General features: G+C 40.3%; 1 protein-coding gene across 11 annotated transcripts in view; it reads left to right on the plus strand.

Moving 5' to 3' along the window:
• The first annotated feature begins 6,523 nt into the window (after positions 1-6,523).
• The window catches only part of LOC143826281 (vomeronasal type-2 receptor 26-like), a 56,047-nt gene continuing 45,811 nt past the window's right edge, over positions 6,524-16,759 (plus strand). For 9 of the 11 annotated variants that reach the window (XM_077315002.1, XM_077315004.1, XM_077314999.1 and 6 more), the window contains exons 1-3: positions 6,524-6,633; positions 7,326-7,452; positions 14,550-15,398. In XM_077315002.1, coding sequence (XP_077171117.1) covers positions 6,581-6,633; positions 7,326-7,452; positions 14,550-15,398 — 1,029 coding nt within the window. In that variant the 5' untranslated portion in view covers positions 6,524-6,580. Of the gene's footprint in view, positions 6,639-7,323; positions 7,453-12,201; positions 12,494-14,549; positions 15,399-16,759 lie in introns of those variants that run through there. The other 2 variants (XM_077315006.1, XM_077315007.1) reach the window with 2 other exon arrangements.

Genomic DNA, 16,759 nt, shown 5'->3' on the forward strand with positions numbered 1-16,759 from the left:
GCAGGGGTAGTCAACCTGTGGTCCTCCAGATGGCCATGTACTACTGTAGTCCATGAGCATCTGGAGGACCACAGGTTGACTACCCCTGCCTTAAGGTACTTTTCTTCTTCCTCAATTAAAGCAAAGGTTATTAACAACCTGTATATAACCCATTTGAGCCTTTGTTCTGTTTGAAAGTATCTTTGCCTGCAGTAAATGGGGCTGAGGACAGGGTCTGAATATATGTTAAAGCACTGAACAGGTTTCAGTTGTATTAGTATCATTTCTGCCCCAACTTTGTTAAGATTAAAACAACATTTTCCAAAGGCTCAATCTCCTTTGCTGACCCACTGAAACAGAAAAGATTCGTATGGAATTATAACAAGCATGTTTTCTTCAGCTGTATCACAGAAAACTACCTGAAGGAGAAGACAGTTTGTAATTATCAGAATACCTATGATTAATCGTACCGCTCACTGAAATCCATAAGGGAATCTATAGGCTATTTCCAAAGCTGATAATGGAGACTATAAAATTTGCTCCATATTTACCATATTCATATCAGATACTGGCAAAGGGGCAAGAGACAGAAGTGCTACTCAGATAATTTTTAATTTATTGACTTTAGTGGGGGCCATTCCATATGTTGTTATTAGAGGCAATGTTATCAGTGCTGCTCCCACACACCTTTTGCAGGACTCCTATTGCTAAGTGCACCATCTGTGATCCTGTCCCTATATTTCACAAGTATTACCAAGAAGGAGATGTCATAATTGGGTCAATTGGTTCTCATATTTATATCCCTTCAGAAATGATGTCCTTCAAGGACCAGCCCAATTTCACATCTTATAGCGTTCCCTTGTAAGGTGGTTCTTCTTCTTCTTCTTCTTCTTCTTCTTCTTCTTCTTCTTCTTCTTCTTCTTCTTCTTCTTCTTCTTCTTCTTCTTCTTCTTCTTCTTCTTCTTCATTCTCATCTTCATCCTCACTCTTATCTAGAATTCCAGCCATGTGATGGAACTTTATTACCAATCTCCCTTACATTTCTATATTATATTTCTCAAAAGAACAGATGGAGATTTCATTATTTCCAATTTAGAAGACACTTTCGTTTCCTTTTTTTTAATGGAACATGCACCACATTTTCTGCAAGTTTCTATGTAGAAAGATTATAAAACAACTTTCCAGTATTAAATACCTGGTGAGCCCATACTTTAGCGAGAGGGTATTGAGAATGTGATATTTTGAAGGGAGAAGAGCTTCCAGAGGACAACACCATGTCAGTAATTTTACTTCTGTTGAATATTTCTATATTATATATTTCTATAATAACTCTCATTGTAGTGTACTGACTAAGAACTATCAGCATATCTTGGCCTTGGCGTTTGCTGTGACAAAGATCAATGGAAATCACCAGATCTTACCCAACATTACTCTGGGCTTCAACATCTACAACAGCTATTACAATGCAAGGCAAACATACCATGCAACAATGGAGCTTCTGTCCATAAAGAAGAGATTTATCCCCAACTACAGGTGTGACAATCAAAACAATCTCATAGCAGTCATTGGGGGACTTGAACCTGAAACTTCCCTCCACATAGACACCATGCTAAGCATCTTCAATATTCCACAGGTAGAGTGAATTTGTAAGGCATAAAGGGAATTTAAGAAGTAAATTTGTGATTTGGAGGCTGGGATGTAGTTTAAGACATATTTGGAAATCATATCCAGGACATGAGAATCAAACCATAGCAATTTTTATTAACTCAGTCAGAAGTCATTTTTTTCTCTATAAATTTATTCTCACAAGCATCCGTAGATGTTAGAGTTTCCACTGTGTTTCAGTCCATGCCTGCATGTCAAATTGCATAACTAATCATTGCATTTACTAATAACTAATCATTGCATTTTAAAATGGACTTCAAGCAAAGTACCGAAGAGTGATTTACATATAGATGACTGGAATTTTAAGTAGTGGCTTGTATAAATTCACCATCTCTAATATCATCTTTTGTTCTTGTGAAGGTGAGGCTCATAGAATGGACTCAGTCATCCAGGAATTCATTCCTTTTTACTTGATTATTCACAACTAAATGCATGATACTTTCAAGGACCATTAAGAAGTATCTCTTTTTTGGTAACATTAGGTCCTATTTTTTAGACACGGATTTCGTTCCCAAGCAGCAAAAGAGCTGTTATACTTGAAGAAGGCATCTTCTCTATCTCTCCTCTTTGGTTCTCACTGAAATTGTACTGCTGCACCACAATGGACTATGTAGGTCAGTGGTCAGTGTAGAGGCACAGTGGGATTTTGTGGCACAAGGCAAGAACCCGCCTCAAAAAAAGCCTTTCTGTCCTCTCCAAATGGAAAGGCCATTTCATTAGAGGAACTGATATGGCCCTGATAGAATGGAACCTTAGGATCTAACCCTTGGTATTAAGTCACATGGACTATATTGTTTGATTTTATAATGATCAAGAACATAATGCAGATGTGTAAACAAGTACACAGGGCTGCCACTGCCTCTTTCAGGATATATCTGTCCTCCTTTGTGTGTGTGTATTAATGTATTCTCATATGAATCTTATGATTATGATGATACTAGATGAAAATACAGCATTATATAATAATTTTGTGGCTACTAGATTTACGAAAACACAGCATGAACATGTTGGGGAAAGTTACAGTCAACAGAACACCTTTGATCAATTCACCCACATATTAGGGCTAAGGGTCACTTGTATCTTGCCTATACTACCTGAGATCAGTAAGGGACTTTTTCTATATTTCTATCATATCATCCACCCTTTCTTCAAGGAATACAAAATCCCATAATTGGCTTTCCCCTCCTCTTTTTCCTTATCCCAATAAACCTTTGTGTTAGGCTTGGCTGAGAGAGAGTGACTGGCACAAATTATCCTCATACTGAGTGGAGGTTTAAACCTAGTGCTAGTGGCCACCACACCCTGGTCCTCAAGACCAAATCCTTTTCATACCAGAGCAAATATCCTCCATATCAATGTTGTGGAATCATTCTAGTTGCAGAATTGGACTTCATATTAATAGCAAATGAAAAGTTGGTTGGAGTTATCTATGAACCTTATTATTCTGTTTCACCACCTCCCTTCTACTTTAAGCTGTCTTATGGTCCCAATCCAGTGATGCATCATACAATCTCAGGCCCTTCCTTCTACCAGATGGTGCCCAATGAAGCCCATCAGAACATGGGGATCATTCAGTTGCTTCTGCATTTTAAGTGGACATGGGTTGGAATCATTGCTGTGGATGATGACAATGGAGAAAGGTTTGTGAGGACCCTGATTCCAGAGTTTTCCCTGAATGGCATCTGCTTGGCTTTCATAGAAAAGATCCCCCAAGTAACGTACCTTAACCATCACATTGCTGATGTGTTAATAAAAGGGTGGAGAGTATATGAAATTATTATGAGCAATCAAACAAATGTATTGGTCTGTTTTGGAGATACAGAGTCTATCGCTAAACTAAGATGCTGGATGCGTATATCAGACCTGGTTTATATAAGAGAGGAGAAAGGTACAGTATGGATTATGACAACCCAGATGGATTTCACATCCTATTTTTTTCAAAGGAGTTGGGATCCACAGGTCTTCCATGGTGCTCTGTCCCTCACAATTCATACAAATGAACTACTTGGGTTCCAACAGTTCCTTCAGAACAGAAGTCCTATCTGGACCAAGGACGATGGCTTCATCCAGGACTTCTGGGAACAAGCATTCTTGTGTCAGTTTTCCAACTCTCTGTTAGGGAAGAAGTTTGATGAAAACTGCACAGGAGAGGAGAAGCTTGATAGCCTTCCTGGTGATGTTTTTGAAATGGGCATGACTGGCCACAGCTACAGTATCTACAATGCTGTCTTGGCAGTGGCACATGCCCTGCATGACATGTATACCTCTCTTTACAAGCTCAGAAGAATGAGTGGAAAGAGATATGAACCTCTGGAACAACAGCCATGGCAGGTAATATTTCAAGGAAAGAAATGTAGGAGGCAACCATTTTTGTTGGTAAAAATATAGTGTCCCATCTGTCCACCAAAACATGCTCTCCAGAAACTTTTCACACATTCACGTTCTTCCTCTTAAAACTGACTATAAACAACTGACTAGAAATGGACTTGTTTTCTTCTGGGTGTGACCTGTGAGAGCAGTGCGCCTGCCATCTGACACATTATTCTGATTTTCTGAATCACCCCATGAGAAGTCTTTGTAATATTTTCTTTGTATTTTGGGTGGGAGAACATTTCATCTACAGCCTCAGTCTCTGAGCTATGGTAAGAATTCCCAAGGATCATCAACCACTGCTGATTTTTTGAGCTGGGAACAGGTAGTGAAAAGCAGGGTATAAAAGCCTTCTCCTCCTCCTCCTCCTCAGCTGAATTTCCATAAAAATGGAAAGACAGAACCAGGAAAGAGAAAAGAACAGAACACTTGAGTCCCTTAATTCAGATATGCACGACTTCTTTAACAAGATCGGTTCTATGATTTGGACTTGCACCATACCAACTAATTTTCTTTCTGTCTTTTAAGTGATATTTCACTTAGAAGCCAGAATTCTCCTGCAGAACTTTTAGACATACATGGCTAATCACTGTGACTTTTATGACATGCCTGTTCTTTCTTTGTTAATCTAGCTCCACTACTTTCTGCGAAATGTCATGTTTAACAACAATGCTGGGGAGATGATTTTCTTTGATCCCAATGGAGAAATCATAACTGTATATGACATTACCAACTGGGTTGCTTTCCCCAACCAATCCTTTCGTAAGGTGAAAGTTGGGAGGATAGACCCCAAGGCTGCTCCACACCATGTCTTCTCCATTAACGAAGATGCCATCATGTGGCACAGCGAATTTCACCAGGTGCGTTTCCATTGTGGTTAGTTAGGAAAACCTACCCAGCTGGAAGGAGTGCCGAGAAGCAAAGTAGATGTTACCTGTTAATGCAGAGGTAGTCAAACTGCGGCCCTCCAGATGTCCATGAACTACAATTCCCAGGAGCCCCCTGCCAGCGAATGCTGGCAGGGGGCTCCTGGGAATTGTAGTTCATGGACATCTGGGGGGCCGCAGTTTGACTATCCCTGTGTTAATGCATGAAAGACAGTCCTGTTGCCATAAAAAATGGGTTTCAGTTTCTCATCTGATTAAAAAAAAGCCCAGAAGGGTCCCTTTTGACAATCCATTTGAACAGGCTTTGATGGGAATCATAGGATCTGCATCAAGAAAAGAAGAAGAAGAAGAAGAAGAAGAAGAAGAAGAAGAAGAAGAAGAAGAAGAAGAAGAAGAAGAGTTGGTTCCCATATGCCGCTTTTCTCTACCCAAAGGGGTCTCAAAGCAGCTACCAATCACCTTCCCTTTCCTCTCCCCACAGCAGACACCCTGTGAGGCAGGTGAGGCTGAAAGAGCCCTGATATCACTGCTCAGTCAGAACAGCTTTATGAGTGCTGTGATGAGCCCAAGGTCACCTCACTGGCTGCATGTGGGGGAGCGTGGAATCAAACCCGGTTTGCCAGATTAGAAGTCCACACTCCTAACCACTACACCAAGCTGGCTCAGTGAGGTGTAGGCAGGTCAGTGAGGTATAGTAAGGAGGGGAATTGGGCAAGACTGAGTAAAAAAAAGGCTGCCTGGATCCATCCCACAGAGCTTAATTCCCTGGGGCGCTGGCAAATCAATATGATGAAATTTGGAACCTGGAACTGAAATGTTGGGGAAACCTTCTCAAACTTCCCTTTACTCAGCTGTTTTTCCAAAGTGAAACCTGATTTCAATCATGACTTAAGCAAAAGCACCTACCCCTAGAGACTTTTTTACTTGCAACGTTTAAGATGGGCTGCTATGTGTCTTTGTCAAAGGGCTGTAATGCCAGTTGGTGTTGAGTTGACATGCTGAATAAGAAGACACGGCTCCTTTGCACATGAGCCCCTTCAAAAACTGACCGTTTGGTTAAGGAAAGACACAGTAGCCTGCATCACTGCGCTGTTCATTTTTGTATGGGCAAAGAAAATAGAAGGCACACTTCCCATTGACATCAAATTGACTCTGACCTTTTAAATAAGATCAAATTGAAGGGTCAGAATGTGTTGCATCTGTTTTGTCTTCTATTTTGCCCACACCCCCTCAACTGAATTCATTGTGTATGGCCATAGGTTACAACAATCTAAAACATTACAGACTCTGTCACATGTGGCTTTAATTCATGTAGGGCACATCCCATGATCCCACCTGGGCTGCTATTCACTGGGGATGGGGGCTTCTCCACAGCCAGCACGCACTCCTCTGCTGCCACTCACAGGGGGGAATGGCAGGAAGTAGCAGGGAATGGTGGCAGCATCCTGGTACTCCAGCCAGAAAATGGTGCCAGGATATCACATCAGAAAGACCAAGGTGCCATGGCAGGACATTCACCCAAAGCACCCATTGACACATTGGCATCAATTCTGGTTGTACAAGGATTGGTTTCTGTGCATAGCTGGTGATGTCATAATGTGGATGGTGAGGCACTGCCCGGCAACCCTACTTAGCATAAAGATATTGCTGTCCAAAGATGGCACTTGCCTCTACTTGTCATGTGGTGGCAAAGTTCACTGGATCCAAGCCACTGTTCTGAAGTTCACCAAAGGTCTGGTAAATATCTATCAAGATAATAGAACTATGGGCTATGATGTTCAGAAATAATGGCTGGCCCATCATCAGTGGCATTGCACATATAGTTGAACCTAGATTTTTCAAATTAGGATCTGTATATTGCATCAATCTGGTTGAGTAGGATAGTTAGCTGAGTTTGTAGATGCAAAGAGGTTGCGAAGCAGTAGGCTGCTTAAAAGAATAAAATAGTTTTATTGGATAGAAGTAGAAGAGATAGCGAGTCCTAACAATCTAATGGTTCTGTTCATCCCGTCTGTTTTGTTGGCAAGCAGGGAGGAAATATACTCAGTGGATCAGGAAGTTTTTAAAGAGTCAATCAGCATGCAGGAGGAGAATATTTGGTAAATACCAGAAAGTTCCTAAGCTATGCAAAATACAGATATCCTCTGATGCCCCCTACAGGACATTCTTCATATGTTTCTGAATCATGCACACTGCAGATATTGTATGTTCCAGTATTAGTGACATGAATACAATATTGGTTCCAAGAACTAAGTGAACTAAGCTTGATATCATTACTTTATCATTGGTCCCTCGCTCCCCAGGTAGCAAAATATCCCTAAAATAATGACTGTTGTGCTTAGGAAAAATACAAACACACTTCTGAATACAAATTTTTGTCTGGAATCTGGAAGTAACATTGTCTTTCTTTCCATTGTGGATCAGGTACTGCCCACTTCTCTGTGTTCTGACAACTGCCTCCCAGGATTCAGCAAACAAAGGAGAGAAGGGGAGGCATTTTGCTGTTATGACTGCATTCCGTGTCCTGAAGGGAAGGTTTCCAGTCAGAGGGGTAAGAGACATTTTGTAATGAGAAATATTATGCCAGATTCCTGCTACAAGAACAGCTCATCCCCTTTCTAAATGAAACTAGTTATGACCTACCATAAGGATAGATTCAAATGGGTAGCCGTGTTGGTCTGAAGTAGCACAATAAAATCAGAGTCGAGTAGCACCTTTAAGACCAACAAAGATTTATTCAGGGCATGAGCTTTCGAGTGCAAGCACTCTTCCTCAGACTATGAACTCCTGACATGACACTCGAAAGCTCACGCCCTGAATAAATCTTTGTTGGTCTTAAAGGCACTACTGGACTCTGATTTTATAGTTGTGACCTAAACAGTCAAAAGATCAGGCCTGAACTGCTGTCCCATTGTATCTCTAGAGGGCTTCTAAAAATGTTATTTGAAACAAAAATCACTATATGTTATTGTGCTATAGCAACTAAGCTGTTAGTTTTTTTAAAAACCTCTCAAAAAGCCTTCTAGTAGTGCAACACAGAAAAGAACAACCTCAAGATTGTTTTTACTCCCTCCCAGGTCTTGTCTTTTTTGATCTTGAATGGCAGCATATGACAGCTTTGTGATTTAGAACCCAATCCTATACTGATTGACTCCAGCCTAACCTCACTGTTTGCCACGAGACAGATACTGTCACATTGGTAGATATAGTAATCATTATGGAATGTGAGATTCAACTCAATTGGCATCTCTTCTCTTTGCTTTACAGATATGGATGATTGTGTCACTTGCAGTCTGGAATTCTATTCCAGTGCAAATCAAACTCAGTGCATTCCCAAGGTCATAACCTTCCTGTCCTATGAAGAACCTTTAGGCATCTCCTTAGTCATCATCAGCCTTTCTTTTTCTTTGATCACAGCATCTGTTCTAGCAACCTTTATGGAACATTGTGACACACCCATCGTCAAAGCCAACAACCAGAATATCACCTATGCTCTTCTGATATTTCTCTTGCTTTGTTTTCTTTCCACATTACTATTTATTGGCCAACCTGGGAAGGAGACTTGTATCCTTCGACAAACTGTTCTTGGCATCCTCTTCTCAGGAGCCATTTCTTGTGTGTTGGCAAAAACCATCACAGTGGTTTTGGCTTTTGTAGTTACCAAGCCAGGAAGCAAAATAATGAAGTGGGTGGGGAAGAGGTTGGCCATCTTTCTTGTTCTTTCCTGCTCCTTTATCCAAGCAGGCATTTGTGTTGTGTGGCTGGCAACCTCTCCTCCATTTCCAGATATTGACATGCACTCAAAGAATGAGGAAATGATACTACAATGTAATGAAGCATCACCTATCATGTTTTATGGTGTCTTGGGCTATATGGGCTTCCTGGCCATGGTTAGTTTCATGGTGGCCTTCTTTGCCAGGAAATTACCTGACAGGTTCAATGAAGCCAAGTTTATCACTTTTAGCATGCTGCTCTTTTGTAGTGTGTGGTTGTCCTTTGTGCCAACCTACCTTGGCACCAAAGGAAAATCCATGGTAGCTGTGGAGATCTTCTCTATCTTAGCATCTGCGGGTGGCTTGCTGGCCTGCATTTTCTTCCCCAAATGCTATATGATTTTAGTAAGGCCGGAGCTGAACACGAGAGAACACTTTATCAGGAGAAAAACTAAAGGAATTTAAATGTCTCGGTTTTCATATATAAACTATACTTGAATGGTTATACTGGAATTGTTCAAAGAGTTTATTTCAAAACTGATGACCAGATTCAGGATGCCAATAGGAAATGCAGTGCCAAAAATGAAGGGAATTGGCACACAACATCCTTCTATTAACAATGAAAGCAAAGATTTACTAATGAGAAGCCAGGAAAGTCCAGACAGCAAAAAGCACAGCAGAGCCAGAGAGGATGGAACACATTCCTTCCATTACCGCCATAATCTATCCAAGCCTATTTGGTGTAAAAGTAGCAGGCAAAGACACCTATGATGGAATCCCAGCTCAGCCATGGAAGTAGGATGGGTGAATTTGGGACAACCACATCATGTCACTGTTACCTATCTTGCACTGTTGTGGTTGTGAAGATAAAGTGGAGTACAGAAGAATAATGGATGGGTGATGAGGTGATAAACAAGGATTTGCAGACTTTGTGACACTTCAAAATAATTTTTATGAGGGATATCTATTTATGCTTTACTACCAAATTTACATTTGGGGTAATGAAGATGCACCTACCTTAAGTTTATGGTCCAGTCTAAATACATGCTAGCCAGACTGTATATGTGACTCATGAAGACATGATATTATTATGAAAGCCATCTTGGACAAATACCTAACAACAACATAAACAAATCTTCTGCCTTGGTGTCTCTGATAACAACAAAAAGGCTAGGCATATATTTTGAAATGTGGTTTTGTCCTACTTGATGCAATTGTTAGACCATTAAATAAACACTTCCAAAAACCATATCACCCATCAGAGAAAATAATCTGTGAAGTGTTCTTTTTACAGTAAAATTGTTAATTCCTATTTCTTTAATTGAAACCCCTCATAGTCATTGTACTTTCAGAGCTACCTGCATTAAGTAGAATGAAAAACTGTATAACTTTTAAAAATATGTTTATAATGACCAAGTTGTAAAATACAGGTTGCTACCATACAGTATCACTGAAGATAACAGCCCGCCCCATATGAATTAAGCCTATGTTCATCATTTATTTATTACGGAGCTGTCCTTTACTAACTTCAATTGGAGTAGTGTGGTTTTCTTTATTTTGCATTTATTTAACAACATTTATATCCAGTCTAACATATAAATATAATTGTGGCTAACAAATTTAAATATCTTTAACTGCTCCTAGCAGAGCAGATTAAATAAAGCAGTAAGGGCCCCGAGGGCCCTGTCCGGGATGAGGAAGGGTGCCGATAGGCCCCTTTCCCCCAGACTGACAATTGAAGGGGCCAATAGGCAGGCACGAAGTCCGCTGGACTGGCTAATTGGGAGGTGCGAAGCGCCTCCCGATCCGCCCCTTCCACTCTCTGCACATTTGCCCGCTTGCCGCCATTACCTGCCTTGCCTTCCCGATGGCGGCGGCGGAGCCGGCAGCGGCGGCAGCGGCGGAGCCAGTAGTGCCCACCGCTCCCACCCCACCCACACACAGACCCTCTTGGACTCCGCTCGGACAGGTAGGCCACGCCACGGGGTGGGGGGGGCAAGGACTAACAGCTAGTGCCCGCTGTATTTAGACTACAGCGGGCTTATTTTCTAGTACCAAATAAAACAACATTTTAAAACCAGTCCCTCCATAAAAGCACACACCATCAAAAACACAAAAACATAGAAAAACACAAAAATTCAGAAACAGTGGATAAAAATTGGTCTAGAAGGAATCCTCACTGAAGGAATGACAGATTAAAAATACCTATCTTCACCCTCTGGTGAAAGATGGTAACAGAAAGGGTCAGACCAATGTCCCTGGGGAAGGAGATCCAGAGTTTTGTTACCATGACAATAAAGCCCTCTCTCACGTTGCAACCTGTGAAATCACAGAATATGGGGAACTCAGATTAGGTCCTCCACAATGCCTATAATGGGAGAAGATCTCCTCAAATCTCAAAAACTAACCAGGATTGGCCTGGGTTAGATGGGCGATCACCAGGGGAAGTCAGGGAAGCTACACAGAAGCAGGCAATAATGGCAAGCTATCTCTGTTCATCTTTTGACTTGAAAACTCTAAGAAGTTGCCATAAATCAGCTGTTATTTGACAGTACTTTACACAAACACACTTCAGTCCAGCTAGTCCTGTTTTCCATCCCCTCCCCCCGGTGTCCTTTTGCGACTTATTGTCATTCAACCTGATTCCCCATGCATAGACTTCCCACTAAACAGCCATGTAATTTTTGGATATTTCACAGAGAACTTGTAAATTCAACTTGGAAAATGGTATTATCTCCTCTGTAATTATCAGCTATGATTAATTCTACTGCTTGTCCAAGCCCCAGGGGAATTACAGTGGGTATTATAAAATTAAGACAGTAAAATCTGCTTTAAATGCTATAATTTGCCATTCAGAATTACAGTTAAGGACAGAGGATAGATACTGCCTAGTCAGTCTGGTCATGAGATTGTTGAATCAAAGTAACCAGGCTTTCTGGAAATGAGGAAAGAGAGAAATCTTTATCCAGATGGAAAAATTATGATTCTTTTTCTCATGCTTTTGCCGCACACAATGCGCAAGAATCACATTGCTAAATGCACTATCATGGATCCTCTTCCTATTCTTTACAAGTCTGTTCAAAAAGGAGACTTGATGATTGGAGGCATTGTTTCCCCAATATATGTGCCATCAGAAATGGTTTCCTTCAGAGCTCTGCCAAATAATATATTAAACAAAATGGCTGTGTAAGTAAGGGTTCATTATTTAACCATAATTCTTACCTGTACTTTGTGTATATATAGTAGACTATACAGGCTGCACTGTATAGGAACATATATACATTTACCCCCCAGCAAGCTGGGTACTCATTTTACCGACCTCGGAAGGATAGAAGGCTGAGTCAACCTTGAGCCGGTTGCTGGGATTGAACTCCCAAGCTCATGGGCAGACAGCTTCAGACAGCATTTATGCTGCCTTACCACTCTGCGCCACAAGAGGCTTTGAGGTCTTCTTATCAAACATAAAAACCCACAGTATTGGGTCTCTAAACCCTGTTGTGAGTATTCAGGAAATGCTACTTCATAGAGAACAGCCTTATAACAACTTTTTTGGTAAGAGAAGAATATTTCTTTCTCTTTCATCCTAGTGCACAGACTAAAAACTATCAGCATGTCTTAGCTCTGGTATTCGCTGTGAAGGAGATAAATGAAAACTTGCATATCTTACAAAACATCACCATGGGCTACCACATCTCTAACAGCTACTTTGATGCAATAAAAATCTATCATGCCACATTGGAACTTCTATCAACAAAGAACAAATTTGTTCCCAACTACAAATGTGACAAAGAGAATAATCCAATGGCAGTGATTGGAGGTCTTTAATCTGAAACTTCCTTCTATATGGCAACTGTTTTAAGCATCTATGGAATTCCACAGGTAGGCTGTATATGCAGAACATAATGGGAACTTGACAGGAAGGGTGTAATTATTACAGAAAGATTGACTTCACCTGTTCGCAGGATATCTAAACCAAGAGAAACACCCCTTATAGTTCAGTGACATACTTCTTCTGTGTAATTTCAGCCCTATGAGAATCTAATGTTCTCAAAATGCATAGCATTTTTGTTGTTGTTTTTTCTTAGTCAGACTCAGACTCATAAACAAAATCACAATCCAAAGTAAACAAATATCAAGAACAGATTTTAAAAGGCTATGTTTCCGTGTTAACAAACAGTGGTTATTTATCTGGAGCATCAGATAAGACTATTTAGAACAAAGAAAGTTACAAACAATTCTAGTCCTAAGACAGCCTCATATACAAAGTCAATTGATAAACTATCAAACCAAGACCAAATGTTCCTGACTAAGCACATTTTGGTGTGATGGCCTTCTTCAAAGATCAGGCATACCTAAATTGTCAAATACAATAGCTTGGCACATATAATAAGTAATCTCAGATTTTTCTTTTAAAGATTAAAGGTAGCTTTATTAACTGTGACCCATGGGTAGGATGAAATTGCAGAGATGTTGCAAGCCTTACAATAAGCAATTTTAAAGCTATACAGACTATGTACATGGAATAATTAAAACAGAATAACAATGCCGGGACAAGTCATATAAAGCTGTGTTTCACAAATCTATCCCTGGTATATTTTGCAGCTAAAGCAAATAAGGCTAGTTTGTAGGTAATATGAGGAACTTCATCTGACAACAACATACATATTATTTCATCCTCTGCATGCCTGATATACAAAACAAGCACCCCTCCTCAATATTTGGATATTGGTTCTGAATAGAGAGCATAATGAAGCACATAAGTAATTAGATCTTCTACAGCTGGTTCTCCAAAGATATATATTGTTAAATCTACCAGTACCCAGCCATATCTACCTTCCAGGCGATGTCTTCATCGATAACTGTAGGCTCTTTTTCAATATAGTTGTAATGAGATGGTCACTCAACTATGTTACCATTTCTGCAAGGAGGGCCAAATTGCACAATGTCTTCCACCCACAATTGCAGGATAGTAAATTGTGCCATTTCCCCCCTCCACAATGTAAAGCCTTCCTTTCACCATGTCTCGCCTTTTCCACTCTTCACTAACAGGAGGGAAAGGCACAAGAGAGAGAAACATGCTCTTTTACTCACCTCTCCTTAGCCTGCCAGTCAATGGAGGCGACCAATCAGTGGTTTGTCTCTAAGTGCATTTATTAAAATATGCAGGGCCTGTAAGACTGTTTATGCACTGGAAACTTCACTGCCCCAGCTCCCATGCAGGAGCACAAATCGAGGGTGGATGAGGTGCACCAGGCCTAATGCTCCCCCGTGTGGGTGCAGGACGAGGTGGGGCAACCTGCCATGACTAAAACTCCAGCCTGTAGCCTGGCATGAAACCTCCAGTGTGTAAACGATCTAAGAGAGTTCTTTCACCAGACATTTGGTTGGGGCTAGGGTCCGGAGGATCACTGGATCCTCCCTCTCCCTCCCCTCCCTTTTGGATGACATTCAATCTCAGACATTGCATCCTCCTTTTTTCTACCTGCTAGATGGGGTCTGGCACCTGCCAAAGAAAAATCTGTCTTAGTGGGTGTGCCACTGTCTTTGTTTATGTTGTTATATTGTTAGGGTTTTAAAATGAGGTTTTTATTACCTTAGATCATTCTATTTTTATAACAACTGTAAATCACTGCGAGCCGACCTGACTGATAGTGGCAGCAAATAAATCACAATATAAATAAAATATATAAATAAATACCCAAACTTCCCTTAAAACTCAAGTTTAAATCTTTTCTATGTTCCTAAGATATCTTCTTTCATTTGAAGTGGTGGTTCCAAATATTTAAGTTGGAGAAACGTTGCTTCCAGAATGGAAGTTCATCCTCATATAAATGGAAAAGTGTATCCTGATGTGCAGATTATGTGTTTGTACCTACATATAATTCTTTTTAAAAGTTTTCTCTCTCATTCTCTACATCTCCTCCCCAATATTCAGCTCACCTACAGCTCTGCTTTGATGAGGAATGATAAAGTCACAGGCCTTTCTGCCTATTATATGGTCCCAAATGAAGCCCAGCAGTACAAGGGGATTCTTGACTTAATTCTGCATTTCAGGTGGATATGGATTGGGATTATTGTAGTAGATGATGAACGTGGAGAAATATTTCTGGAAACCATGCTTCCTCTGCTTTCTTCAAATGGCATCTGTTTGGCCTTCAAGGAAATATTCCTTCAAGCCACCATGATGGATTATTATATGGACATGCTGGAATATGGACAGAAAATATCTAATGTCCTAATGGGGAGTAAGGCCAATGTAGTTGTCATTTTTGGAGATGCTGAATCTGTCTCATACTTGAGATGGTTGGTAAAATTATTGAAAATTGATATCCCAATGATCAAAGTTGGTGTAATGACAGCTCAGATGGACTTTTCAACAAATTATTATCAAAGATCCTGGGACCTACAAGTCCTGCATGGTTTTATCTCCTTCACATTTCATGCAAGTGAACCACCAGGATTCCAACAATTTCTTCGCAGCAGAAAGCCTCTTCAGGATGAAGGAGATAGTTTCATCAAGGTCTTCTGGGAACACACATTCCTCTGTCACTTCTCAGACTCACTGTTGGAGAAAGAGTTTGTTGACATTTGCACAGGGGAGGAGAAGCTTGATAGCCTTCCTGGAGATGTTTTTGAAATGAGAATTTCTGGCCACAGCTACAGTATCTACAATGCTGTTCATGCTGTGGCACATGCTTTGCATGCCATGCATTCATCCCTTTACAAACATAAAACAATGACGGATAGAAAGTTTTGGAGACATTTGAGTCAACAGTCATGGCAGGTAAGTAATCTCATGGATAGTTTGATGACCAGAATTGTAGATAGTAACCCTGTAGATTTACAGGAAATGGCACATATGCAGGAAGCCATTAATTTACAGGTAAATTCAAAACTTAAAACCCTGAGTCGCACAAATGAAGGATTACAATGTCTCTACACTAATGCACAGAGTACGGGAAACAAACTGGAAGAACTAGAAGTCCTAGCAAAGGAAGGGAATTGTGACCTAATAGGCATTACAGGGATTTGGTGGGATAACAGTCAGGATTGGAAAATTAGGATTGAGAGATACAATTTATTTTAAAGGGACAGTCCAATAAAAAAGGGGGAGGAGTGGCAGTATACATTAGGAATGTGTATACTTGTGAGGAAGTACAAGTATCTGAGCACGGAAGTTCAGTTGAGAGTCTTTGGGTAAAAATAAAAAGAGTAAGAAATAATAGTGGTATTATGCTGGGGATCTACAATAGACCACCAGGCCAGGGAGAGGATATGGATGAGATGTTCCTAGACCAGTTTACAAAGTTCTCAGTGAGGTGGGACATAGTGGATATCTGTTGGAAGGCCAACTCTGCTGAAATGAAAAGTCCAATAAATTCTTTACTTGTCTTGCTGACAACTTCATTTTCCAGAAGGTGGCATAGCAATGAGGGGGTCTGCAATTTTATACATGATTCTCATAAATCGGGAGAAACTGGTTGTTGAGGAGAAAGTAGTGGCCATACTATACAGTAGTGACCATGTGATTTTGGAATTTAGAATCTTGGGGAACAGAAAAACTGTACCTAGTCAGACATATAGGCTGGACTTCAATAAAGCAATTTAAAAAATAAAGAATTGGTGAAAATTGCACACAAACAAAACAAAATGGCTCAAACCTTGTTATAATTGTACAAACATTTGGTGCATATAGGAACTTGGCTGTCATGGGCTGGTATATGAATAGGACATTTGTAGATTGCTCATTGAACAGGCTTGTTTAATAGAATATGACTTCACTGGGCCATATTGAAAGTCCAACATTTTTCTGATCTGGAATTTTTGTTTGTTTGAAAGTGTGTGCATGTTATATCTCTGGATTTTTATTTTCTGTATAGCTCCATCAATATCTGAGAAGAGTCATATTTAACAACAGTGCTGGAGATGAGGTTTCCTTTGATACTAATGGAGAAATCAAAACAGGATATGATATTATGAACTTGGTTACTTTCCCAAACCAATCCTTTATTAGAGTGAAAGTTGGGATGATGGATCCTCATAATGAAGTGTTTGCTATTAATGATGATGCCATTACGTGGCATAGCTGGTTTAACCAGGTAGGACCCAACTGGAATTATCCTGAGCTATCTTTTCACAGTGGAC

The sequence above is a fragment of the Paroedura picta genome, chromosome 16 (assembly GCF_049243985.1).
Source record: "Paroedura picta isolate Pp20150507F chromosome 16, Ppicta_v3.0, whole genome shotgun sequence".
Lineage (NCBI taxonomy): Eukaryota > Metazoa > Chordata > Lepidosauria > Squamata > Gekkonidae > Paroedura > Paroedura picta.